Source organism: Cyrtonyx montezumae, unplaced genomic scaffold (assembly GCF_038088225.1).
Source record: "Cyrtonyx montezumae isolate F1298 unplaced genomic scaffold, pur_monq_1.0 scaffold_10, whole genome shotgun sequence".
In the NCBI taxonomy this organism is placed as follows: Eukaryota; Metazoa; Chordata; class Aves; order Galliformes; family Odontophoridae; genus Cyrtonyx; species Cyrtonyx montezumae.
The window spans coordinates 18,399,828-18,425,416 of record NW_027071826.1 but is presented as its reverse complement, the minus strand read 5'-3'; the positions used below and the strand labels follow the sequence as shown (position 1 = coordinate 18,425,416).

The 25,589-nt window shown below is 36.9% G+C and overlaps 1 protein-coding gene across 1 annotated transcript in view; it reads left to right on the top strand.

Moving 5' to 3' along the window:
* Nucleotides 1-24,897, top strand: part of TSHR (thyroid stimulating hormone receptor) — a 43,093-nt gene extending 18,196 nt beyond the window's left edge. The window contains exons 3-10 of the mRNA XM_065755686.1: nt 763-837; nt 6,615-6,689; nt 7,859-7,933; nt 10,907-10,984; nt 11,512-11,580; nt 16,618-16,695; nt 21,687-21,875; nt 23,377-24,897. Of these exons, the coding sequence (XP_065611758.1) occupies nt 763-837; nt 6,615-6,689; nt 7,859-7,933; nt 10,907-10,984; nt 11,512-11,580; nt 16,618-16,695; nt 21,687-21,875; nt 23,377-24,787 (2,050 nt within the window). The 3' untranslated portion in view covers nt 24,788-24,897. The remainder of the gene's footprint in view (nt 1-762; nt 838-6,614; nt 6,690-7,858; nt 7,934-10,906; nt 10,985-11,511; nt 11,581-16,617; nt 16,696-21,686; nt 21,876-23,376) is intronic.
* The last annotated feature ends 692 nt before the right edge of the window (nt 24,898-25,589 follow it).

The following is a 25,589-nucleotide window of genomic DNA, read 5'->3' as shown; positions in this document are numbered from 1 at the left end:
CAATGTGACTGAAAATTTGCATTTGTTAGTTGTATTGCAATTTTACTCACACCTCACAGCCTTTAACAGACAAATCTCACTATCATCTTCCCAGCAGTGATGGGGAGACTTTGTAGAGCTAGTTTCTCATCTCACTCAGTGGATCACTGTCAGTGTAAATGCAACTAAATCTAATCCGTGTGTAAATAAGTTTTGTTTGTTTGGTTGGGTTTTGTTTTTTGTTTTGTTTTGGGTTGTTTTTTTGTTGTTTGTTTGGGGTTTTTTTTGCTTCGGTGCCACATTACTCTTTACAGAATCATAGAATCACCAAGGTTGGAAAAGACCTACAAAATCATCCAGTCCAACCACCCACCTATTACCAATCTCTCTAAATCACATTCCTCAACACAACATCTAAATATTCCTTGAACACCTCCCTGGGCAGCCCATTCCAGTGCCTGACCACTCTTTCAGAGAAGTACTTCCTAGCATCCAGTCTGAATCTCCCCTGGTGCAACTTGAAGCCACTTCCTCTAGTCCTATCACTATGAGAGGTCAGTCCCCAGCTCACTACAACCTCCCTTCAGGTAGTTATAGAGAGAGCAATAAGGTCTCTCCTGAGCCTAATTTTCTCCAGACTGAAATCTCTTTATGACATTCTCTTTTTGGCTAAAATTTATTTCCAAATTCAGGTCACAGCATATTTTTTTTTCTTCTTTTTTTCCCTGGCCACGGCTTGCCAAAGTCTACAATTTATTTCTTTTTCTGTTTCCTGGTTTTTAGTTATATCTCCATTGATGAAACACTTCAGAGTCTGGAGGCCCACTCTTTCAACAGCTTAAGTAAAGTCACTCACATGTAAGTATTGTAATTAAATAAATATAAATAAATGAATGCAGTGATTTGAGGTTGTGTGGAATAACATGTATGTTGATGCGTGAATTGTCATTCTTTTCTCCTTTGTAGCTAAGTATTCCTCTTATTTCCTTTCTCCATAATACACAAGCTCAGTATCAAGTTTAAATAAATTGGTGGAATTAAGAATTAATTCTGTCAAATCACCAAAAGCAAATGTGAAGTAGTAACATAATCATAAGAAGTAAAAAAAAAAAGCGAAAAAAAGCAAAAGCATAGACCAAGATAGCCCTCGATAGAGAATGAAGCAATTGTTCTGGAAGTGTACTAGTAGTAAAACGAAGTATTCAGTTATCAAAAGGAATGGGAATGTTATGGACAAAGGCTTCTGGGAAATGTATTTATACTTTTTTTGTTCGTATCAGTCCTCACTAAAAATCCAGGATCCTGAGACTTAACTTGAGTTCAATAACATGCTCCTATAGTATTGCTGAAATAGTTTCAGTGGAAGGCTTTAATGTAATAATATTTATTTTCACTTTGAATGCAGTCCCTTCTGTGGGTATGTTTTCCAGATCTGTCTACCTCACATTTTCCCTTCTTGATTAACAGTTGCTCTGTCTTTAAGATTTCTTGTTTAACAAAAAAGAACATTTAAAGAAACATTTTCTGGCATCACATTTTATAAACAATGAAGTATTTGGCACTACATACCACAAATTACTCATGTGATAGTTGTCTTGTGGTTCACCTTTTTAGAAACTGAAGATCATAAAATACTCTTGGTCCACCTCATTTCATTGCAGAACCTTTTATTGCTTCTATATTAGATTCAAAGTAAGGAATGGACTAGAAAAATCTCCCTCAGGATAAAAATTAATAACACAAAGATGCTCTCCTTCAAAGTGTAACATAGATTAAGCTTTTGAATATAAATGAAGTTTTCATAAACTGTGCATTCTGAAGTGTGTGACTATAAGACTGGTAGATGGAGCTATAGTGTTGTCAGTGCCTTCTCTAGCACATGAAGGCTCTTCTAGAAACCAGTGTTATTCTTCAGATTGCTCCTGAGTGGAACACCCAACTAGCTGTCTGTAAGGCATTATATCCATACCTGCCTTATAGGCCTTCCAAGGCATATCTAATCGTATTCATACACTTGAGAACATCCGGTTGTTTTGGTATGTCGTGGTATGTCATGCTTCTGTGTCACTGCTCCTCCCTCTCTTCCTAAAGTCAGGCCAGAGCTCAAGGTTTGATACCACATTATCACATCCAGGTCAAACCCAAGGCCTGCACATGCCATTCTGCAGCCTGTGTAGAAGTCAGCAGAGCTCAATGGCATCTACACATAAAGGCTCTTCAGGAGGGCATGGCAGGGAGCGGTTTTTGCATTGGTTATTTATGTTTAATAGAGAAACCTTTATATTTCTTACAAGGAAATACCACATAGGAAATAGAAATAGATAAACAAGATAAAGTTTTAGGTTTTTTCCTATGAAAGAATCAGACCTCTCAAAATAAGACACTGGAATCTTTACTCACAAAAGCTATAGGCAAATCCTAAACACTGCTAGTCCATGAAGAATTATCTCTACTACTCAAAACCATGTACGCACTTTTTTGTTTGGATGTGAGACACACAAATTATTTAATCAGAGAATACTCAGACATCTGGCAACAGTTGCATATAAGCTAGAAGAAAAAGCTATTTATAGATTTCACTATTTTTCTGAATTGCTTCCGTAACTAGTCTGATTTGTTAATGCTTTTTGTTGCTGGGTTTAATTTACTTTTCAAACAACAAGATTATTCAAGGATAAATGTTATATTGTGCTGTATATTTGTTTAATGTTCTCCACTTACATAGTTATTTTCAAAGTATTATTGCCGGATAAAGATCATCATAGGTTATTTTAAAGAAGTCTGAAGTAACTAACAGTTTTGAAAATAAGTCATTTCATAGAGCTTAGCTTTCACAGGTTCAATTTTTCATGGAGTTTTCATAGAGTACAGTTTTATGTAAATAATCTTTTTCACTCCAATTTAAACTTATACATACAGTTTAATTTTAAAAACATTTGTTTTACTACAGAACTTCTTATAAGAAAATCTAGTGTTTATGGAAGGAAAGCACTAATCACTTTGGCTTGAGTCAAATGTCATATGAATAGGCATCCTGTGTTCATCATCACTTCTGTCTGACAAGCCTGCTTGTATGCCTCAGGTTTGAACTTCAGCGCTCCATTTTTCCGGGTCCACATTCAGTTCTGCCTATGTGCCTCCATCCTGACTTTCTGTTCCCTCCAGACCTCAGCTGCTTGTATGCAGCTCTTAGATCCACTGTTACCATAAAGAGCAAACTCTGACCGTGTTATATGCATACGAGCCTAAACCTCTTAAGTGCTAAGCAACTTTTGCAAACTAAGGGTACAGATCACCTCCTGCATTTTAATGAGCTGGATCTCATTTCCCTTTTAAGTCATAGTAAAATTCACGCTATACTAAAGTTAAAATAAGGGCTAAGACTTTGTGTTGATATTTTCCCCAATTATATTAAGCTGATCTCACAATTGTTCTAGTTCCTTGATTTTGTCATGACTGTTTCTAAGCATATATGTGAGACAAATTTATCATGTTTACCAGTTCACGACTGTCTTTCACGTACAGTGACAAAACTGTGCTTTCTAGATACAAACATGAAAGAGTCTATGTCTCTGTGTAATCTTACTAGCAAGCTGCAACTTGATGGTGTTAGACTTAGGAGCTTTTGTAACTACATCTTTGTTCCCCAGGAAAACACTCTTAGGTAAGGAATATTCACTCTTTCTTTTCAAATCCTCTGTGTCTCTGCTCATGCTCCCCTCTCCCTAATTTCTCCCCACTACTCCCTACTGCAAACACTCTCTCCTCTTGAACAACCATGTGAGAAGCCCTTCGAGAGCGTGGGAATACAGCCAAAGATTGTGGATCAAGTGGCTTACCTTTGTACATGCAACGTCACTTCAAGAGCTGGAGGGACTACTCTACATCCCTGTGCAGAGTGGGTGCTGGGGCACTTCTGCACACGGACAGCCATGGAGCCAGGTCTTGCGATGTAGGACTGCAGAAAGGAAAGGTGGTTTTATGGTAATGTCTGAGGGGTAACTGGAGAGGAAAATTAAAGAAAGAAGAGCTGGCCCTAGTAGGAACCTGAATGAAAGGGAGGGTTATATACCTGCAGTGAATTTTAGGGCACTGGGACAAGTGCTGCGCAGGAAAATTTTAAAAGCTGATATGTGCTGGTAGGGGATAGACTGGCTAGGGCCTGATCCAGTTTTCTAGTGCTAGCAATGCCAAAACTTGGCAGGTGTGTGCAGATGGAAAACTATGGTGAGGCACACTTAGTGGGACTGCATGTAAAAAGTTACTGTAAGAAGTCACTCTCCTTCTGATTTATAAGCTCCTTTTAAGTACTGGAAGGCCCAGAGCCTTCTCTTTTCCAGGCTGAATGAAAAATTTTTTGCAAAAAAAAAATTCAAAATCCTTCTTCTGTATCATCGTGCTCTTAACTGATGTGACTAGAACTATTAAAATACCTTCTCTCATTTTCAGCTCACTTTATAAGTTCTAATACTGATGGAGCTACAGATATCCTTTAAACTCTTTCCAGTACTGTGAGATTGATTATGACAGTTTCATAGATGGATCTGACTTCAAAGTTGTCTCTTTTTCACATATATGAAATGAGAGGCCATATCTTTAGCCAGTCACATTCAAGAGACATATTTGCCTGGACTAGGAATAGAGAAGACTGGATTTCTCTCCTAGTTTTTTTTTTTTTCTTAGGATTAATATTCACTTTGTCAAAGCATCTTTTTTTTTTTTTTTTTTTGTACCTCTCATCCACTTTCTCATCAATTTTGAAGACAGTCTTCTAGGCAGCTCATTGCCTACTCTTCATTTATGTAGCACCTGCCACAATAGACCTTTCTTACTTCCCCTCCCCCCTTTTGGACCATAAGGAACCTCCTGAATACAAAGTATAGAATAATTAAAAATTAAATTAAATTAAATTATATTTTAAAGCCCATTTCTTCCCTAATCCCAGCATCACCAATTCAAGAAAATGGAACAGCAAGTGCATAAACCTTTTCCCATCTTCATTGTATGTAATGATTTACTTGAGTTCTTTAAGCTTTTCTCTGATTATGGGGCCAACTGTCTCATCTGGCAATTCTGAATCTTTTATTCTCATTTTTCATTTTCCTTTGTCAACCAGCACTTGCTCTCTCTTGGCCTAGTTACTTAATAAAATCTGATTGAATTTCATTTAATTATTTTGTGCTCCCAATTTTAGTACCATCTGTAGATTTTGAATTCTTATTTTCATTATCCTCATCCAAATCATTTACGCAGAGTACTATGAATAGCAAAACCTGATGACTCTGTGGCACTCCAATGTATTATCCATTTCCAGACTGAATGTTGATCTCTCCTTGCAATATGTTTGGTCCACAACAAAGTAGTATGCTGCCAAAAAGCTCCTGACTTCATTTTTTTGTAGCAGTGATGGAAAAAACACGTCAAAGTTTATGGAGAAAATTCCACTGTTAGAAGTTTGATTGCTACATAACTATTTAAGCAATTTGAGAGGAGCAAGATACTGACATAGATTTCTTATAATAACAAAAACAATACTGTTAAAGAAGCTAACAGACATGAAGAGTGCACAGCACTATAATAGCAGTAGTATAGCCATTAACTACATCAGTTTAACGTGCAAGTAGAATGTAAACTCTTGTCTCCCCTAAAGTAAATGCACTAAAAACACAACGCTTGGGAAGAAACTTCCTCAGTGGAGCAGAATATAGAGGCTAAAGCCTTCCACATGTTGATATATCAACTGTCTGATATCTCTTTTCCCACTTTTATTTCTCAGAATATTTGGCTAGCTTTATTTTTTCCTTGGGATACTTGATGTTAGGGCATGGCAAGTGAAATACTACCACTTTCTACTGTATCTGAACCCAGTAACACAACTTTCTGGACCTATGTAAGACTAGGACATCACTCACAGAAACCTCACCACCACGCCACGCATACTTGTCTTTTGTAAAATTTATCTACATAAGTAACAAGATGTCCTGAGAGTCTGAGATCTATCCTGAGACTGGTCATTCATGGGGAACATGGCTCTGATAGGAAGAGGAGAACAGCTAAAAGCATTCGTGATCCAGACCAACTTAAGGAGAAAAAGAGAAGCTAGTTTAAATTAATATTTTGCATGGCCTTAGCTTTCCAAAGGTGCCTCTCACTCCAGCTGCAATCCTGGGTGCTAAAAATTTAATTACATAAATAATATATAAACTCACACGTGGAAGTCCCACTCCTACTTCCCTAGGGAAGATGCTGCCTTCATATTTATTTAATGTGTTTTAAAAATTTAATATCTATCTTGACTTACATTAATCTTGCAGACACTCAAATTAAGTTACCAGGTAAGAGGCTTACTCTGCAGTAGTAACAGTGGCACTGATGTAGCCTTATTCAAGATGTATTCCTGTTTCAACTTTTTCTTCTTTTAAACACAATTTTCTTCTTTTTACTCAAATTTGCAAAGTACTGCCCCTATGTTCTCTCAGAGCCACAACCACAGGGCTGTGTCTGAAGACCTATAAGCAAATGTCAACTTCTTAGAATTAGTTCCCTGAAATTTTATTTTAACATCGCTGGTTTCATAAATTTTTTAACTATTGTTATGGTAACATTCCCCCCCAACCCTCTTTATTTCTTTGCAGCGAAATCCGAAATCTTAGAAACTTGGATTACATAGATCCAGATGCCTTCAAGAATCTCCCACTGCTGAAATACCTGTAAGTATTGGGCCCCTGCAAGTAGCTGACCTCACAAACATCTCTCTAAATTCTTTACACAGTAACAGTTTCTTTACATTTCATTTTGGAACTGGTGCTAATTTTTTTTTTTTTTTTGTGTGCTACTACTTTATTTTAGGGACAAAAAACAAAACAAAACAAAACAGTTAGAATAGGGGCTGGAATTTTGACTACTTTTGAAAGGAAATATTTCAGAAATTCATTTCACCTTTGCTATTCTTCTGATCCATTACATGTCTGTAATGCATAAATGTTTGCTTGGTAAAATTCCATAAATAATATTCTGTGTTGTCTAATTGTATTTCTCTATAGAATACTGGGAAGAGGGACACAATAGATACACATCTTTGCTATATATTCAAATAGGATTTTAAAGAAAACCCATCATCTACACTTGACAGAAAATCTGTTCCAGATTTCATATGACTTCTATGGTAGAAAGAAATCTTGATGGATTCTCTGTATTCCCATGAAAAGCAGCACAGAACAACCAAACCATGAATTTATAAAATTACTGCACAAAAAAAAATAGAGGAAGAGAAAGACAATTAACTTCCATAATTTCAAGTAGTGTTTAGAAGGCTCTGGAAAGGACTGAGTGTGTCTGGTGAGGATAACAGTGAGGATGAAAGATTTTACTGGCAGCAGTAAAAGGAATGTAATCAAAATAATTTAATTTGAGAATAGTGTTAAAACTTGAGAATTGATGAGTATTACTGTTTGAAGAATGCTGGAAGACAAGATTTTTTCTCTCCTTTTAAGAGACACTTGAACAGCTCTTAGCATCAATGAAAGACGAAGAACTCAGGCACCAAGCTAATAGTCTGAAGCAGCCTTAATCTTGCAAGTGAATGCAGAGTTGCATTTGTTTTTTCCCTGTCCATTTCACGTACTACTTCCCTTTGCAGATCTGCTCATCTGTCTTTTATTGAGTTCCCATCTTTCAGATTCTATCCTTTCCCATAAACTTGTTTTCCTTTTTAATTATTATTATTCTTGCATCCTTGTATTTTGTACAGTGGGTTATATGTAAATTGACTGACAATAGAGAGAAAATACAATCCTGCACCTTTGAATGATACAAATACGCTATGTTTTTGTTCTGTGATCCACTACATGTAAATCTCTCACTGTCTTCTCTGTTTTAGCGGAATTTTTAATACTGGTCTCAAAGTATTTCCTGACCTCAATAAAATCGCCTCATCTGATGTCAACTTTTTACTGTAAGTACCTATTCTCACAGCCAGATAGAATACTGCCATCCTCAGATCCCAAGAAAAACCATAGTGAAGACCTCTATTTCAGAGAGAAATAGAAAATAAGTTTGTCAAAATACTATTCCTCAAACTGTAGCTCAACGATTGTTAGTATCAAACTGGGGAGATGTCAGGTCATCCTGCTCTGTGTGTTTAAACTGGATGATTTGAACTGGATGAGCCACACGCATACTTGCATTTCTCTTAAATTAGCTAGATCCCAAAATACAGAACTTTCACAGGCCAGCACATCCACTCTTCATTCTGTGAGCCTGCCTGCACTGCTGTAATTTAGATTGTTGCATCTTAGTGCTACTGGACTCATACTTTATTACCAAGCATCAGGTGGTGGTTGATGGTTAATGAGCTACTAGTGACAGGGTGTAAAAGCACTGGACATCTTTGTAAGGAGGTGACATGTCAGCAATACCAAGTGTAAACTCTCACCCTCAGCTTATGGACTCTATTAGTCCTAAATATCAAAGCCTTGTTTCAGAACCGCAGCAAGCACATTTCTCCCATTCCTAATATCAGAGCGTTACTTCAGGGTCCATCACATTTCCCCTACACATACACAGCTGTAGCACGCCAAAGAATTGCTGGTGAATATTTAGCACAAGCAGCTCCAGGAGCCTCCTGGATGACCTTTCATGCCCACGGTGACTGGCGTAACTCCAGCAGCATCCATGCCTCTCACTAGCATTAAGTACTCTGAACCACATACTTTTCTCTATCCAGGCACTTTCCCTGCACTTGTTAAGTACTTGTGTCACTTTTGCATTCTTCTGTCCTCACCATGGAGGATAACAAGTCTTCTTTCTTTTTCAAGAACAGCCTGCCAATACCAAGCTAACACAGAAAATTCTTCTGCCTAAAAACCTGTAAATAAAGAGCCATGCCTTTCCCAAGAACTCCTATTTGGCTGCTCTGTGAGAAGGCACTCTTAAGAGAGAGAACTGCCTATCTCCCTTCTGACACTCACCTCATTTCACAGTAGTTGAATGGGATGCATGTCATCTTTTAGAGCCACAGCACAAGTCCATACAAACATATAGTTTGCCTAAACTTAACTGTGCAATCACATTTCATACACAACTCTACTGTTCCATTAAACAAACAAACAAAGCAGCTGGAATTAACTATTTTTAAGCAAGACTTCCTAGGTGGAGTCCTCATTAACTACAGTCCTCAGCTGCAAGGAATTGTCCTACTAGCAGCTGTGCTAATTTACTTGAGTTTGCTCACATGATGCATTTCTGTGTCATGGAAAAGCCTTCTCCCTTTCTTACAGCTTAAAAAAAAAAAGTTTACTTCAGCTGATTTAAAGGATCCCCTTTCTTTTTTTCCTCCTTCCTTTTCTCTTGGAGCAAATTGCAGAACAACTTGGATTAAAAGAAGGGGAACACAAACGTGGTGGTGTTATGTCTCCCACTGTTATTCTTAAGGCTGTTTCAGAAACAAACACTACTGCTGTGAAAACAATAGGTGTTTCTTTGCATTCAAAAAAGCAAAGCCTTTATAACATCTGTCTTTGTACCCCAACCTGAAATTTAAGCCTAAAATCAGGGTTGCAATCAAGCTAAGGAGGAAGAGCAGCTAAGATGAAGGCTTGTAGGCTGACACGAAAGTATCTCTGACACTACTTAGTGTTAGCAGTCTGCATATCACAGCAGCATTCGGCTGGAATAGGCTTGATTGTTGGATGGACTAAGTAAAAGGCTATTAAAATCTCAATGTGTTATTCTGGAAAGGAACTTCATTAATGCTTAATTAATGGTCTGACCTAGATGTTGATTCACTACTGATAAGCAGTGTTTCTAGTCAAGCTGGAAAGAGTGAAACATAGGGCCACCAAGATGATGAGAGGACTGGAATACCTCTCCCATAGAGACTGAGAGCTGGGACTGTTCAGCCTGGAGAAGAGGAGGCTGGGGGGGGGGATCTTATCAATGCCTATAAGTACCTGAACTGCAGATGCAAAGAAGATGGAGACAGCCTCTTTTCAATGGTGCCATGTGCCAGGATAAGAGGCCACAGACACAAACTTGTAGCACAGTATGTTCTAACTGAAAATCAGGAAACACTTCATCGTGTGGGTGGCTGAGCACTAGCAAAGGTTGCTTGGAGAGGTTGTGGAGTGTCCCCCTTGGAGATCTAAAAGCTGCCTGCTGTGGGTGTCTCTGCTGGAGCAGACACGGAGCCAGACATAGTGATCCCTTCTGGCCTCAGACATTCTGCCCATGGTCACTGTCCTTGCTGCACCCCATTTTTATTTTCATTTTGTCCTGATTAACTGCCGTTGTCTCAAACAATGAGTTCTCACTTTTCTCTTTTTTGATTCTGTTCCCCATCCCACCATGCGAGAGAGACTGAATGGTTATGTGATGCTGTGTGTATTTCCTCAGACAGCAGAGTGGGAATTAAGTGTTTAAGAAATATCAGATATTGAAACGCACATTTGCACAACAGTTGAGAAAATTCATTAAGTTAGATCAGGCAGTACATTTGTATTTCACTTTCTTTAGAAGCAGTTCTATAAAGTGAAATGCCTCTCTCATTTATAATATATATCTGATATTTAATCTAAGCATAGCTATACAGCAAGACCTCACGTCTAAAGTCATTTGGGCTAACATTGCAGCATGATTCACTTTGCAAATTCCCTGGGTTTCGTGAGAATGAATCTGTCTTTGCTACAGGAATCATGCAGGATGGCACATCTCACCAGGACTATAAAACACACTGACTTTGCAAGCTCACTTCCTAGATGCTGGGACATCCTTGATTCTTAATCATCCCAGCTTGCCTCTTACGGCTGTAGGTGTAACTAAATAATTATTCCACACTTTTATTTATTATCAAGGCAGAGAGCAATGAATAGTAAAACTGTTCCGGGGAAGCTGTCAGGCAGATGTTTGACTGTGATGTTTTGTCTTTCAGGGAAATTGCAGATAATCCTTTCATGACTTCAGTGCCTGCAAATGCTTTCCATGGGCTCTGTAATGAATCTCTAACTCTGTAAGTTCTTCCAGTTTAAGTCAAAAGGCAAACACCTCGCCTTAATCTCTCAAGCACATGGTGCTATGTTAAAAATCCAACTCAGTTCTGCTCTCTAGTAGTTTGTAATGGAGAAACATCATAGGCATTGTATGTAGTATCCATACTTCTAAAAGTTCAGACAGGCCTTATTGTAAAACAGTACCCATATTGCTATTTGTTATTTCCTTAATTTGACCTTGCAGAATTTTATTTCCTTGTTTTTAGCTTGGAAGCAGGAAAGTTTTGGCAAAGTATTTTAGTGTAGTTCTATATTTACTGCAAAAAGAAGTAAAAGATCGCACAACTGCCACACAGAATTCTTGATCTGACGTTTAGGAATGCTGTGGCTCTGCTCAGCCTTGCACTATAATTGCAGTCTTCTTCCAGATATTGAAATTAGCTCATTCATAAACATACAGTTGCCAGTAAAAGTTATACATAAGATGACAGGTATTCGTTTACTGAAGGATCCCAAAATACACTAATATATTTATTTTTGTTTGCAGCAAACTCTACAATAATGGTTTTACCAGCATCCAAGGCCATGCTTTTAATGGGACAAATCTGGATGCTATGTAAGTACCAGATAATCTCTTCTCTTAAAGAACACAAGCAACAACAACAAAACACACGTATAAGGAAACATAAAACAAAATATACCAACCTATATTGAATAGTCCCTAGCTACTGGAGGTTCTTATACAAGAATCTTGTTCTAATTGCTTGTAAGGAGCAAAGAGGGGATAGTAATTTCAGCCAGCAATAAGAATATGGGCATTTTAATGTCTTTTGCAGTGTACTTTGATTTTATATATAAATATTTACACCTCAGAAATAAAATCATAGCAGGTGATTCTGGTGTGAATTTTGTTCAACTTTCTGACCTGAAGCTATAATGAAGCATCTTTCAATCAAGAAGATTTCTAAGAGTATTTTAAAGACAATTTGATCATTTTATTTACAAGGCAGTTTATTTTAATAAGTGTAATACTAGTAATGGTAGCAGAGACGTTTTGAAAAAGCAACTGGGAGGATCCAGGCATGTGACCTAAAAATAAGAGAGCCTGTCCAAAGCATGAAGCAATTATTTTAGCTTTCCCTTTACCCTCTTACTGTAGTTTATGGAAAACTACTACTTATCAGCTGAATATCTAGAAAGATTTTGGAAGTTCCATTTGCTTTGCCAGAGCTTACTCAGCTGGAGTCTGGTAATCAACCTATCTCATAAGTTGAAGGAAATGTCTTCATTATGAACCAAAGAGGCATGAGGATTTCCAATTTTCCAACTTCTTCATTTTAAATAGGTCTTGAATTATATAAAAATCCTGAAAGACTATCTTTCACATGGGCTGAATCTTTGCAAACTGCCTCTTTTTCCTTAACACTTATCTGGACTTCTCTAATTTTGAAAATATTCAGGTTAACCTAAAGTACTTGAGTAGGTATTATTTTCTTCACATGAATTCAATCATTCAAAGTCTGTATAATAAAGGAAGTTTTTCTTAATGACACAGTGTTTGTACTAATTCCCACAGTTATCACAAGATGTAAAATACTGCTAAATTGATCTGGCAGCTTGACTAAATCCAAGCTTGATATGCAGTGCTTAATACTTTTCTAGCTGTTAGCCAATAGACAAACTTCAGGTCTTCAGTTTCTCACATATTGATGAAACAATTTAAATATGATTCCATTGGAATTCTGTTTTGCTTTTCTGATATCGTTCAAGTGCTATTGCTTCTGGCCTCATTGGAATTGTCCTTATTATTAAAGAATCAAGTGGAAATGTAGTTTTGCATAATTCAGAGTCTGAAGCATTCTGATTTATTAGACTGGGTAGATGTAGAGAAGGAGAAAACGTAAAAGTTTGTGCAAATACTGCTTACTTTTTTTTGGAAAAAGTTTATAATTAGTATTGTTTAAGTGAATTTTTCCAGAGGCTGTTTATGATGTACTAGTTAAAATTATTTAAGTAAATAAATAGGAAATAAAAACAGGCTTACCTTCAGGGCCTTGTCTACCAGAAGTAAAAATGGTTTATAACAACAGTTTTCTCCTTATTAAATTATATAAGACTTACCTGGAGCAAAGCATGACTCCAGACTTGCAAGGCAAACCGTGGAGCAGAACATCAGTGGTGAAGTCTTTATCTGTTAGATAAACTACACTGAAATTTCTAAACTAATTTTCTTAAGTAGCTTGATTCCCATGTGCCAATATGAGGTATAATTCTGTTAAATGCAAGGCTGGAGATTTGTTGTTTCTAGTAGCAGTATTAAGTTAATGCAAAAGGTAAAGATTTCATTTTCTTTATTCTGACGTTTTTAATTTGAACTCTAGTTTATCTGGCACTGCACAGCAGAGAAAGTACCTGTTTCCCTCTGGGTCTGATCCAGGGGCTTTGGGACTAGATGAAACTAGGAGCAAAAAGAAAAGAGGTGAAAAAGAGTGAGGGAAAGATAGTTTCACGGGTTTTGAATGATTACTTCAGAGAATAAAACACGCAAAAATGGATAACAATAGAAAACAAAAATTCATTTTTGATGAATCATCCAAAGATTCCATATGTTACCTTCAAATAGTAAGAAATGTTGGGAATCCAATAGGATACCTTCTACTGTGCCTTTCAACCAGTCTTGCAGAAAGACATAATTCAGGGAGGTTGAAAACGACGGAGACATAGGTGTGGAGTTGTGCATTAATAATTGCCATTATCATATTTAACAACGGTGCTACCTATTAAGTCTTCTCATTCAACAAGGATCTGTGTTTATAGCAAACCACAATGTCTCCGTGCATGTTTTGTAATGGTAGGGGAAAGTAAAAGAACACGAACAAAGAGCTGAATTATACTTTTACTGAACAGCATCCATCTGAAAGTTGAATATCTCATCTAAAACACCATTAAATCCTGTCACTTCTGTAGAATTCTGCAAAGTGGTGCTCCTGCAACTATGTTTATTTCTGCAAGGAAATTGATGAGGAAAGAAGTTTCTTTAAAAAATAGTTGCAGTGAACAGCAAAATGCATGAGATGAGCTTTTTACAGAGCTAAATTACTGAAACTGTGAGTGTGCAATTTCAAAATCTAATTACAAAAATAACTCCAAAAGAATATATTTATTTTGGTGTATGCTTCCAGGGATCATTTTTAATGCTTGGCCAAGCTCAGAGACAAGATAAACAACAGTGTAGTGGAAGCACATGATGAATCCTTAACATTGCTCACATCTTTTGCAGGCTTTCTATTTCTTTAATTTCCAATTAATAAACAAACTGGATATTTAATTAGACTAATGCATTACATCTCCAGAGCACGTTTAACGCTGGATATAAATAAGCAGTTATTACAATAGGGATGCTGAAGCACTGGAACAGGTTGCTCAGAGAGGTGGTGGATGCCCCATCTCTGGAGACATTCAAGGTCTGGCTGAACACTATTCGGAGCAACACGATCTAGCTGTAGGTGTCTCTGTTCACTGCAGGGACTTGGATTAGATGACCTTCAATTGCCCCTTTCAACTCAAATGATTCTACAACTGTATGACTCTGTGAGCTTCTAAAGCTAAAATCAAGAGTTGCTTTTCCTCAGGTGGACTGACTTGTTGCTTTATGGAGTAGGACTGAATAAAGACTAAATATTCAGATCTTTGTCATGCTCTGACACGACAGTGTCCTATTTTCCACAGTAGTTTAAAAAACCCTATTACTGTTTCATGTCCTCCTAAGGTCATAGATGCTGCTCAGCATACCATAGTCATGTTGTCCTGGTGGTAATAAGTCTCCTTTCTTACCCCTGGAACTTGAACCCACAGAGATTCAGTATAAATCAGTGGCATGGTTAGCTGATTGATCTGATTTTGTTTTTCTGATTATTGTTCCCACTGAGGACAGAAATTCTCAGCCTTTCAAACTTTGTTTTAATAAGTTCCACTATTGACATGACCACTCTTGTGTTGTTTTTTTTTCTGCACTGCATGTAAGTGACATTCTATACCATTTAGCCATGCATAAAAGTGAAATTAAAGGCACTCTTGCAAGAAGTTATGTTGGCTATATGTAAACTTCCTTTGTCAAATGACTGTTTACCAAAGATTTACTTTTTCCATTTATACGAGGTACCTACCAGAGTAAAAGATTCAACAACTGAAATCAATTTTCATCAGAAAATTATATGTTCTGATGAGCCTGAGAGATCTGTGTGAAAACTGTCAGCCAACACTATAGCCCCTCCTTGTTAACACACGGTTAGGAACTTCTCATAGGTCTCCACTGGACTGTTTTATTTGTCAATTTGAAGATCTTTATCACATAAGTGAACTGTTATATTTCAGGTTTATCACTATGATATCCAAGGATCAGGGGAAAATATTTCGTAACTGGAAAAGCAATTTATCTGGCTTTATAATAATAGCTAGTTATCAAATCAGACAGGTTTAATTAGATCAGGCAGGTTTTTGTGTCCTTCAGAACCACTGGATTATTCTCAGTTCTTGCTCTGCTTTTGGTTTTTGTATTGACTGGTAGATAAAACTGAAGAAATTTGCAAAATGAAGCAATTGCTCAAAACAAAGACTGTCATTTACAGAGTCTGAGGTCTCCTCAAAAACCACAGATGTAAGGTGGTACTATAATACTTCATGTTTTTAAAGAAACAAAGATTTTTCAAACAACAATACGTGAGGAAAAAGAATAAGCTCTTTTTCTATGTAAGAAGCAAGGCTTTAGGCACTGGCAACATCCAGTGAATAACATGCCAGAAATTTTATTCTGGCATGGCTCCCTAAGACTTTGAATAAGCCAGCCGAAAAGCATTTACTTCTGCTCATTTCTCACTATGGTGATCAATGTGAGCTTGTATACAACAAATGTCATGGAAAAACTGCCAGTGACTTTGACCAGGATGGGATTAAAATCTTTACTTGTTCTTTTGTTGTTTTTTTTCCCTCCAAACCAAAAACAAGAGCATTGACTTCATTATTTTTACAGCTTAACCCCCAGTTCACCTATCTCAATTTGTAAGATTCTTCCAGCACAGAGGCCAATGAAAGATGGACTGCAAGAGCCATCGTAACAGCTGTGAAACAGTGGGTCACCTCTGCTGATACAGATTTTTATGAGCAGTCTGCTGGCTCTATTTCATTGCTGATGAAAATGAATAGCCGGTGTTGGTGACTATGTTGAAAAGTAGTGTTTTGTAGCTGAGAATTTGCTCTATCAAACAGTATTATGCTCTTCACATGTGTTTTAAGACCCATGAAAATAAATAAGAGGCATTACTTTTGGAGCAACCGATGTATTTTTACATTTCTCACATTATCATTTTGGACCATGATAAAAAGGAATTCATCTTAAAAATGAAGAAGATTCATTCCAGACTAGTCAAAATGTAATCTAAAAAAATGCAAAACAAAACTTAAAATTGCATGTTTCAATTGGTTTATATTAATTTTACAGTGTTCAGTAGCATTGCATTGCCCGCCTTTAACTTGACTCTGGAATAGGGTGGTGCATTTCACATTATTTTTGTCAATCAATTTAGACAAGTAAACCAAAGACCTTTTACCTATGGATGAGTATTTCCAAATGCCTGCGTTTTGTCTGTTTCTGCAGCTATCTGCACAAGAACAAGTACCTGAAAGTTATCAATGAAGATGCATTTATGGGAGTGCACAGTGGACCGACTCTACTGTGAGTATGAGAAAGTGAAGTAAAGAAAGCCTCACAAATAATATAATTTTGCTTGCACTTTCTTTTCAACTATCATCAGTAGCAGAACAGTGGGGTGGGAATGACGAGTTAAAACAATGATCAGCAAAAGCTTTTCTACAGGAAATTGATTTGCTCTTAGAATTAGTTTTTCTACAGTTTTTTTCTTCTGAAAGATTCTATACTACAATCTGTCTCATGACCATGAAACAGGAGTACAATTGTAAAGCTAAGGACTCTAGTATCATACCTGTAAAGGAAATGGAAAGAGATGAAAAGTGAATTTCAGACAGAATAAATTCATTTCTGGTGCTGCCTTGTCCTCTTTCTCATGTAACCTGGATTCCAGTCTCATAGTCATCTGAAGGATTTTAATATATAATTATGTCATTTTTGGTTCAGGCATCTAGCTGTTGTTGGCTTCCTTGGCTGGCATGGGAATCTGTGGACATTGGATCTTCCTCAAGAAGAAAGTTCCATTTAAAATACTCTTTCGTCTTGCAAAATAATTCTGTGGAAACAGATTGCCAAAAGATAAACGTTCCATTACTTGGGGCAATGGAGGTCATTGCCTACAATAGTCAAAATGATTTCAAAAAATGAAACTCTTTCTGCCTCGCCACCTTAGCAAGCTGGCAGAACTCAACTTCTTGAGATTCTTCTATACACTTCTGAAGTTATGGTTGATAGAACCACAGACTACTACTCTTTTTTTCTGATCAGGACTTAAACAGCAACAGGAACCTAAAGACTGAAATAATTACCATGGGTCTACCCCAAGGGGGTAATTTTCTTCCATTTTTACTTTAAAGAAAGTCTGTAGAAAACATCTAACTTCAGAAGAATTATCCTAGATATATTACATGAGTTTGGGCATGCTCCATTTAGTATATTTAGTTTGGAAAAACAAAAAAAAAAAAAGAGGGGAATTAGATCACTGAAGAGAGAAGAAAAGATGTCAGTAATTCATATTTCTCTGTCATTGCAGATGTATGGACTACTCCCTTTAGAAAACTATTCTAGCAGCATAATTACAGTGCACTGCTCTTATCCTGAAAATGTGTTCTTGGCTAGGATTCAGAGGACCTGATTTACTAAAATACATCAACAAGAGCTGCCACCTAGATTACAAGTTCAATTGAGTACAATAAAAATATAATCAGGCATACTGTACAGTTAGATTTTGCAAAATATACAGTCTGAATTCAAAACATTATTAATTTTTGCATAAGATACACACGAACAATTAATTATATGTAGAAAATGCATTTTTTAAAGCATCACTTCCCTTACTAGGAATGAGTCCTACCTTAGGAAGATCCACTCTATTCATGCTCCTGGGCAGTAAGAATTCTTCAAGCAATGGGAACTGTCTGCGTTCTGTTAAGCAAACAATAAAAATGTGTAAATATAAAGACTCTCTCCTTAAATGAGAGTAACATGTAGTCTAAGTCCAGCTTAGAATAGCTTTTATAATTATTATAGTACTGCAATATTAAGAAGATTGGGTATGATTAGATAAAAAAACCCTAATTGTGCTGCTATATATTCACTCTCGTTTTCTCCATTAATCTCTTTTAAATTTTCATTATCATTTGATTTCATACTACAAATGCACGTTTTGGAATATGAAAGAAGTTTGATAAAACTTACCAGTTACCCCTAATTTTGAATTTAATTATAAATAGTAATAATTCATTATATTTTATTATAATAAATTATAAAATAATGCAGAAAAAATATCAAATTGAGCAGTTGAATATTTGTTTAACACGTCTATCATATATACAGATCGCTCAGAAAACATTTATTAAATCATAAACATTTATTAAATCATGTGAAAAACATCCAGTCCTGGTGACTCGTTGTCACTCATTTTATCAGTTTCCTGCCTCTTCTGTAGACAAGACTATCAGACCTCTTGTACATCCCCGTGAGTGTTTTTAAAAGTGAGTCAGCCATAGCTTAGTAGCAGTGGCAAGATACTGTGTGTGTTGTAAACACGGCTGTGTTTTAATAATGTCTTTGTTATATGTAGAATTAGATATTAGTAAGGATGTCATAACTGTATTTTTCTTAGTAGTCCAGAATCAGTACTGATCATACAGTGAAACAAAATAAAAATGTCATTCAGGAAAATTCTATATGTTCTATAATGTATGTCACATATTCTGTGTTCTATATGGTATCAGGTACAATAGTCTAGCAAAGCAGAAGTCCTTATTATTTTCTACAGAAGGTATTTGATAATCCTATGATCATCCTTGATGTAGCTTTCTATGCTTTTCCACTTTATTTACTGCATATAGTATTTATAGAACTGCCCATAGTATTTAAGATGTAGTCATCTTAGATTTATGGAGTGAGGATTTTCTGCTTCTTTCCTACAAATTCTAAGCATTCTGTTTCCCTTCAATATCATTATTGAATAGCAATGTACTGACATTTGGCAAGGAGGACTTCAAGATCTTCCCAGAGCGCTAGGTAAACTAAACCTCACTGCCATCTACATACTGTTAAGATTGCTCTTCCTAAATGCACTTTGCATCAGTACTGAGTCACATCTACTGCTCAGTCACTTAGCATTGCAGGATCCAGCTTCTCTTCACAGACATCTTTAGATTTCAATACCCTGTATTATTTTGTGTCAGAAAGAAACTTTGTTGCTTTTAGTCTATTGTCTTGTCAGATTATTTATGAATATTTCAGTAGTACCAGGACTAGCCTACGCTACGTGAACTTCTGTTGCTATGATGTATATATTCTGATACCATTTTCCATTCTAACTCTAGTATGAAAACTGCTGAATTCCCAGGCTTTTTCCCCACTATTTTTATTTTTTATTGATCCACGAGAGCCATTCTTCTTGTTACATAACATCTTAGATACCAAAACTGCTCTCAATATCTGACTTTGTCTAGGCTTTTCAAAAATGAAACTTCATTGTACAAACTGCACCATCTTTTCCCATTATATGAGAACACCTTCAAAGAATGCCCAAGAACTTGCAGTGCGACACTTTCCCCTTCCAAAAAGCCTTAGTATCTCCCATCACACAGCATTTAACCATGTTCCCTTCCTGCAGGTAGCTGCCACCACCATGAGGACTTGATGGAGACCCATGGGGGTTGCCAAAAGGCCAGCTATGTCTTGGTAAGATCTGCTCCAAGATCTACTTTACCAAGATGTTTTCCTTAGAAGGATGTCCATATGGAGACATATATGGAAATGGAGAAATTAGCAAAAAAAAAAAAAAAGCCACAGGTAAAGGCAACTAAGTTAACTGAGGGATTAGAACATTCCTCATATAAGTAGAAGCTGAGAGTTGGGAACATTTAGCCTGGAAAAGGGAAGGCTCAAGAGATACTTAGCAATGTATACAAATACTTGAAAGGGGGTGGGACTGGAGCTGGCAAAATGCAGCCAGACTGTCAGTGGAAGGCAGCGACAGAACAAGAGCCAAGCACAAACTGAAACACAGGAAAGTTCAGTTCACTGTAAGATGAATCTTTACCGTGTGGGTGCCAAATGCTGAACAAGCTGAATGCACAGGTTGTAGAATATCCATTTCTTGATATACTGAGAACTCAATAAGACAAAGCTTTGAGCATCCCGCTCCATGTGGCCCTGATTTGGGGAGGAAAGTCCCACTGGATGACCTCTCGATTCTGCTCTGAGATTCTATAAAGACAAAATGACAGCAGGGAGCATTCAGACTGTTCTAAGACTCATTTCAGGGGCTTAGCACACACATGTACGGCCTACTAAAAAAGATCTAGAAGAACAAAAAGGAAGCTGATGTCACTGAAATCAACTAGTTGTGACATATTCAAATACATATAATAGCAAAGAAGCTATTAGATGCAAAAAGCCCTCCTTCAGACTCTGGAAGCAATTTCTAACTTAAAAACTAACACTAGGCAAATCAGAAGAAAAAATAAGGCAATGTAAAGACAAGATTTAGAAGCAATTTTTTCAAATAATAGAATTAGTAATTATTTTCTTTTAAACACAGGAAACCAGTCAGAGTGGGTGAGACTTGGAGGGATAACAACAGCGCAGAAAAAAGCTGAGCTATTTGTTAGCATAATGTTTCATGATGAAAGTGCTTAATGCTCCCACAGTATAAACTTTTTTTTTTACTGGTTTACTTCTTCACAGAGCTAACTCTGAGACCATGACCTCACATGTCATTAGAAGTCTGCAACAAAGCAAATAAATGAATGGCAAACACTAGCAGGATCTGATGATATTCAGTTGGCTTAAGGAAATCCATAAACTGCAAAATATCTGCTGACTTGGACTCAATTGCAGAAAAACAGAAAGCACCAAATATAACAATAACTTTTTCTGAGTATTTCAGGATAAACTGAGATAGAGCATTTTAATTTCAGACCATAAAGACATTGTTTTAGCAATTACAAGCTGCCTGAACATACTAAAATGAGTCTAAGGAAGCCTAAAGGAAAACTGTTCTTCCAATGGAAGATGCAGTTTTGTTAAATAATTTTGAGAGCTCCTTTTTTTGTACATCAGCTCTAAAGTTGTAAATTTAAAGTCCTGGTATTTGTCATCTCTGTTCTCATCTATGAGACATTAAAGATGGGCTTTAAAACACATACATACCTAGAAATTATATAGTATTCCTAATGAAGGCTATGTTAATCTACATATTGCTATATATATAATAATATATACACTAAATTATTAGTAGTATCAGAGTCTGAAAATTAAGTGATTTAGTCAGTCCATGGTATAAAGTTAAGCTTTATTTAGTTCATAAGAATACACTGTGTCTGCTTTTGTGCTTCAGAAGTGGAATATACTTATGCAGCTTCCTAAATCCTCACCTCACCTGGATTTTATTTCTGCTATAGAATTCTGTGAAACTCATAAACCACTGTGAGAATCTGAAACATTTCAGATCCAATCACTTACTATTCTCAAGTTTGTCTGTTTCTTTCTTTACATAGCGATGTCTCCAGAACAGTCATTGTTAATCTTCCTGTCAAAGGATTGGAAAGCCTTAAAGAACTAATGGCCAAAAACACATGGACTTTAAAGAAATTGCCAGCTGTAAAGATATTTCTTCAGCTAATTCGAGCTGATCTGTCCTATCCAAGTCACTGCTGTGCTTTCAAGAACTGGAAAAAAAACAGTGGGTAAGTTTTTAAATGCTAGAAGAAAAGACAATTTTTAAATATTAATACAGAAGTACATACATGAGCTCTTTTATGAACATTTTCTCTAGTTCTTAAGGACTTTCTTTAAAACAGAAGGATACAACTCCAAATCAAGAAATAATTTTTGATATTACATAGAATTAGTAGAACCTTTTGCAAAGCTCTTCCTTTTGCTAAGCCCAGAAATCCAAAAAAAAAAAAAAAAAAGGGTAAAAAGAACAACTAGAAAGTGCTGCAAAAAGAAGTTCTGGAAGGTTTGTAACCTCATGTTTCAGATGTCCTCTAACTGAAAACTGAGAAGATCTGATTCTGAAATAATTTTGGCAGGATTTCTATCCTTGCATCAGAACTAGTGCTGAGAGCTTTTGGAGAGAAAAAAATGCATTTACAGATGTCCTGGTGGAACACAGCAACCCATCTGCTCGGGGAAAGCACATGGGGAGGAACAACTTGCTGTGGTTAGCAGCATAATTCTAGAATGCAGAATTCAAATCCATGGTCATTTTCTCGATGGCTGAATAAAGTTAAGAGCTATGAATTATTATTCAGGCCAGCCTCTGATTTAAGAGCACAACCTCAATCTTCAGTAATGCAGTATTTGCAGATGGAATGTGTAGCGTATTAAAATGTGCTATGATAACTTTATGAATTCTTCAAGAATAAATTAATATACCAATTCCATTCAGTTACAATGGAATGGAAAAATGAGAGCAATCAAATAAAATAGAGGCGGAGAAAGATTCAAAACCTAGACAAGAAGAATGTGCAGAAGAGCCCAGCACAATCTAGTGACAAAATGAAACAGACATGCTTGTCTGTTAAGAGATGTGAACATTTCTCAGATTTAATTGTAGGCTATCTCAAATTGTAAGCAATTTCAAATTTAAAACAACTGGAAATGAAAAATGCTAAAGCTTATATAGCAACAGATAGCAGTGTAAAAAAATTCGGCATCTAATTGCAGCTTTTTTTCAAGTAAGAAATACATTTTTGATAACACAGCATGATGTACAGTATTCCCAACTACTATGTTGATAGCTGTAAGGAAGGTTGAGGAAATACACAGAACATAAATAAAAATTCATAGAGTTCTGTGAAAAACTGATTTGTGAGTAAAAATAGGAAGGAATACAGTACCGCGTGTTATCTAGGAAGTTATAAATAGGCTTGTGACCCACTAAGAATGTGGATTACAGGTAAGAGGGCTTATAGAAGTTGGCAGACCAACTTTCTTCTGGGGATATTGGATAACCACCGAGAAAAGAAGATGTAGGTTAAAAAACAGCAGCTATTCTGATAATGAATTTTCTATTTGATCCCAGAAATTCTCAAGCTTTTTGTTTACTTTGTGTTCTGCTAACAAACATGTAACTGATACATTATTATCACTACGTTTTCCTTCAGTAATTTGTTTTTGAAGTGCTCCCTTTGTACCTCAAACTGTAAATGCCTGTGGTGATTTCCCTCTGTCCTCTTTCAGAATTCTGGAGTACTTGATGTGTAACCAGACAGGCAGTCACAGCTTTCGAAAGAGAAGATCATTCCGAGCTATCAGTGGGCCATTTTACAAAGATTATGCAGAAGAATACACAGACCACACTGAAACTGTTTATGACAAAAACTCCAAGTTCAGGAACTTTCATGAAAATTCCCCGTATTATATATTTTTGGAAGAGCATGGGGAAGAAACTGTTGGGTTTGGCCAAGAGCTGAAAAATCCTCAATTTGAAGACATGCAGGCCTTTGACAGCCTTTACGACTATCTTGTCTGTGGAGGAAGTGAGGATGTCATATGCACTCCAGAGCCTGATGAGTTTAATCCCTGTGAGGACATAATGGGATACCAGTTTCTGAGGATTGTGGTATGGTTTGTGAACCTGCTGGCCATCGTAGGTAATGTTTTTGTCCTTTTTATCCTTCTGACCAGCCATTACAAACTGACTGTACCACGCTTTCTAATGTGCAACCTGGCATTTGCAGATTTTTGCATGGGATTATACCTCCTTCTGATTGCTTCAGTGGACCTCTACACCAGGTCGGAGTACTATAATCATGCTATAGAGTGGCAGACAGGGCCTGGCTGCAACACGGCAGGCTTCTTCACAGTCTTTGCTAGTGAGCTTTCTGTATACACACTCACTGTGATCACCCTGGAGCGCTGGTACGCCATCACCTTTGCCATGCGTCCCAATCGCAGGATTCACCTCCGGCACGCTTTAGTTATCATGCTGGGAGGTTGGCTTTCATGCTTTCTTCTTGCCCTTTTGCCACTGGTTGGAGTCAGCAGCTACAGCAAAGTCAGCATCTGCTTACCCATGGACACTGAAACGCCAGTGGCTGAAGCCTACGTTGTCTTTGTTTTAATATGTAACATTATTGCTTTTGTCATCATTTGTGCCTGCTACATAAAAATCTATCTCACTGTGAGAAACCCGCAGTACAAGTCAGGAGATAAAGACACCAAGATTGCCAAGAGGATGGCTGTGCTGATTTTCACTGACTTTCTGTGCATGGCTCCTATCTCTTTCCATGCTCTATCTGCTATTATGAACAAACCACTGATAACTGTCACTAATTCCAAGATTTTGCTGGTACTCTTCTACCCACTCAATTCTTGTGCCAACCCATTTCTGTATGCTATTTTCACCAAAGCTTTCCGAAGAGATGTGTTTATCCTGCTAAGCAAGTTTGGTATATGTGAGCATCAGGCTCAAGTCTACAGAGGTCAGACAGTCTCAGCCAAAAACAGCAGCGGCTCGTACGGGCACAGAATCAGCCGAGGGATAGGTCAGATTCTTACAAGCATCCAAGACCCAGTCAATGATTACCTTCCTGCTATGACAGTGCAAAACCAAATTCTTGTGGAAGAATGCAAGCAAACTGAGCTATGATGTCTCAAAGTCTCACAATCACAATTTGGTCAACATGTTGTTGTGTTCACAGTAGACCAAGTGAACATTTTCTCCATAGCCTATTTTCCTACACCCTACCCCTAGTGATGGCTGATGTACTTTCAGAAAGACAACTCTTTCACTCGAAACCTCTTGTCTCACATTCTTACTACTGCAGGTCACAAGATAATGGTCCAATTACACTGCTGGAAATGGATTGGAAAGTTCTATTTATATATAGGAAAATTAATATATAGAAAAAAAGCGACTATGAAATGTACCCTCATCTAAAAAAGAAAAAGGAAGGAGACCAAGCATAAAATGTCAGGGAACATTTGTGACTGAAAAAGAATGCAGTTCTATAGATAAAACAATATCTTAAGATATTAGTTGAAGATCTCAAATGCCAAATGGCTACGTGTCAAATGGTTCGGTTTTTTTTCTTCTAAGAACAAATTTCTAGAACTTCCACTAAAGCTAAAATGGAACAGATTACTTCTGCTTCTACCACCCTGACATGCAGTTTTTCAGTCTTTTGTTTAGTTGGATGGATTGCAAAGAGAAGCTTCTTCATATCCCATTTGTAGTGATAAAAGGCAAATGTCACTGACTTTACTGCTTTCCATAACTGATGACAAATGTGGGCACCTGTCCTTGTGTGTTACAAAAAATCTTATCAGTTTCTCTCACATTTTCATGAACCTAAACAGGAGATGGTTTAGTCTGAATTTCTTTTGAAGATCTGTCTACCCAGTCAAGTTAGTTATATTTTTTGCTGTGTAAAACCTGAGATTGTACTAAA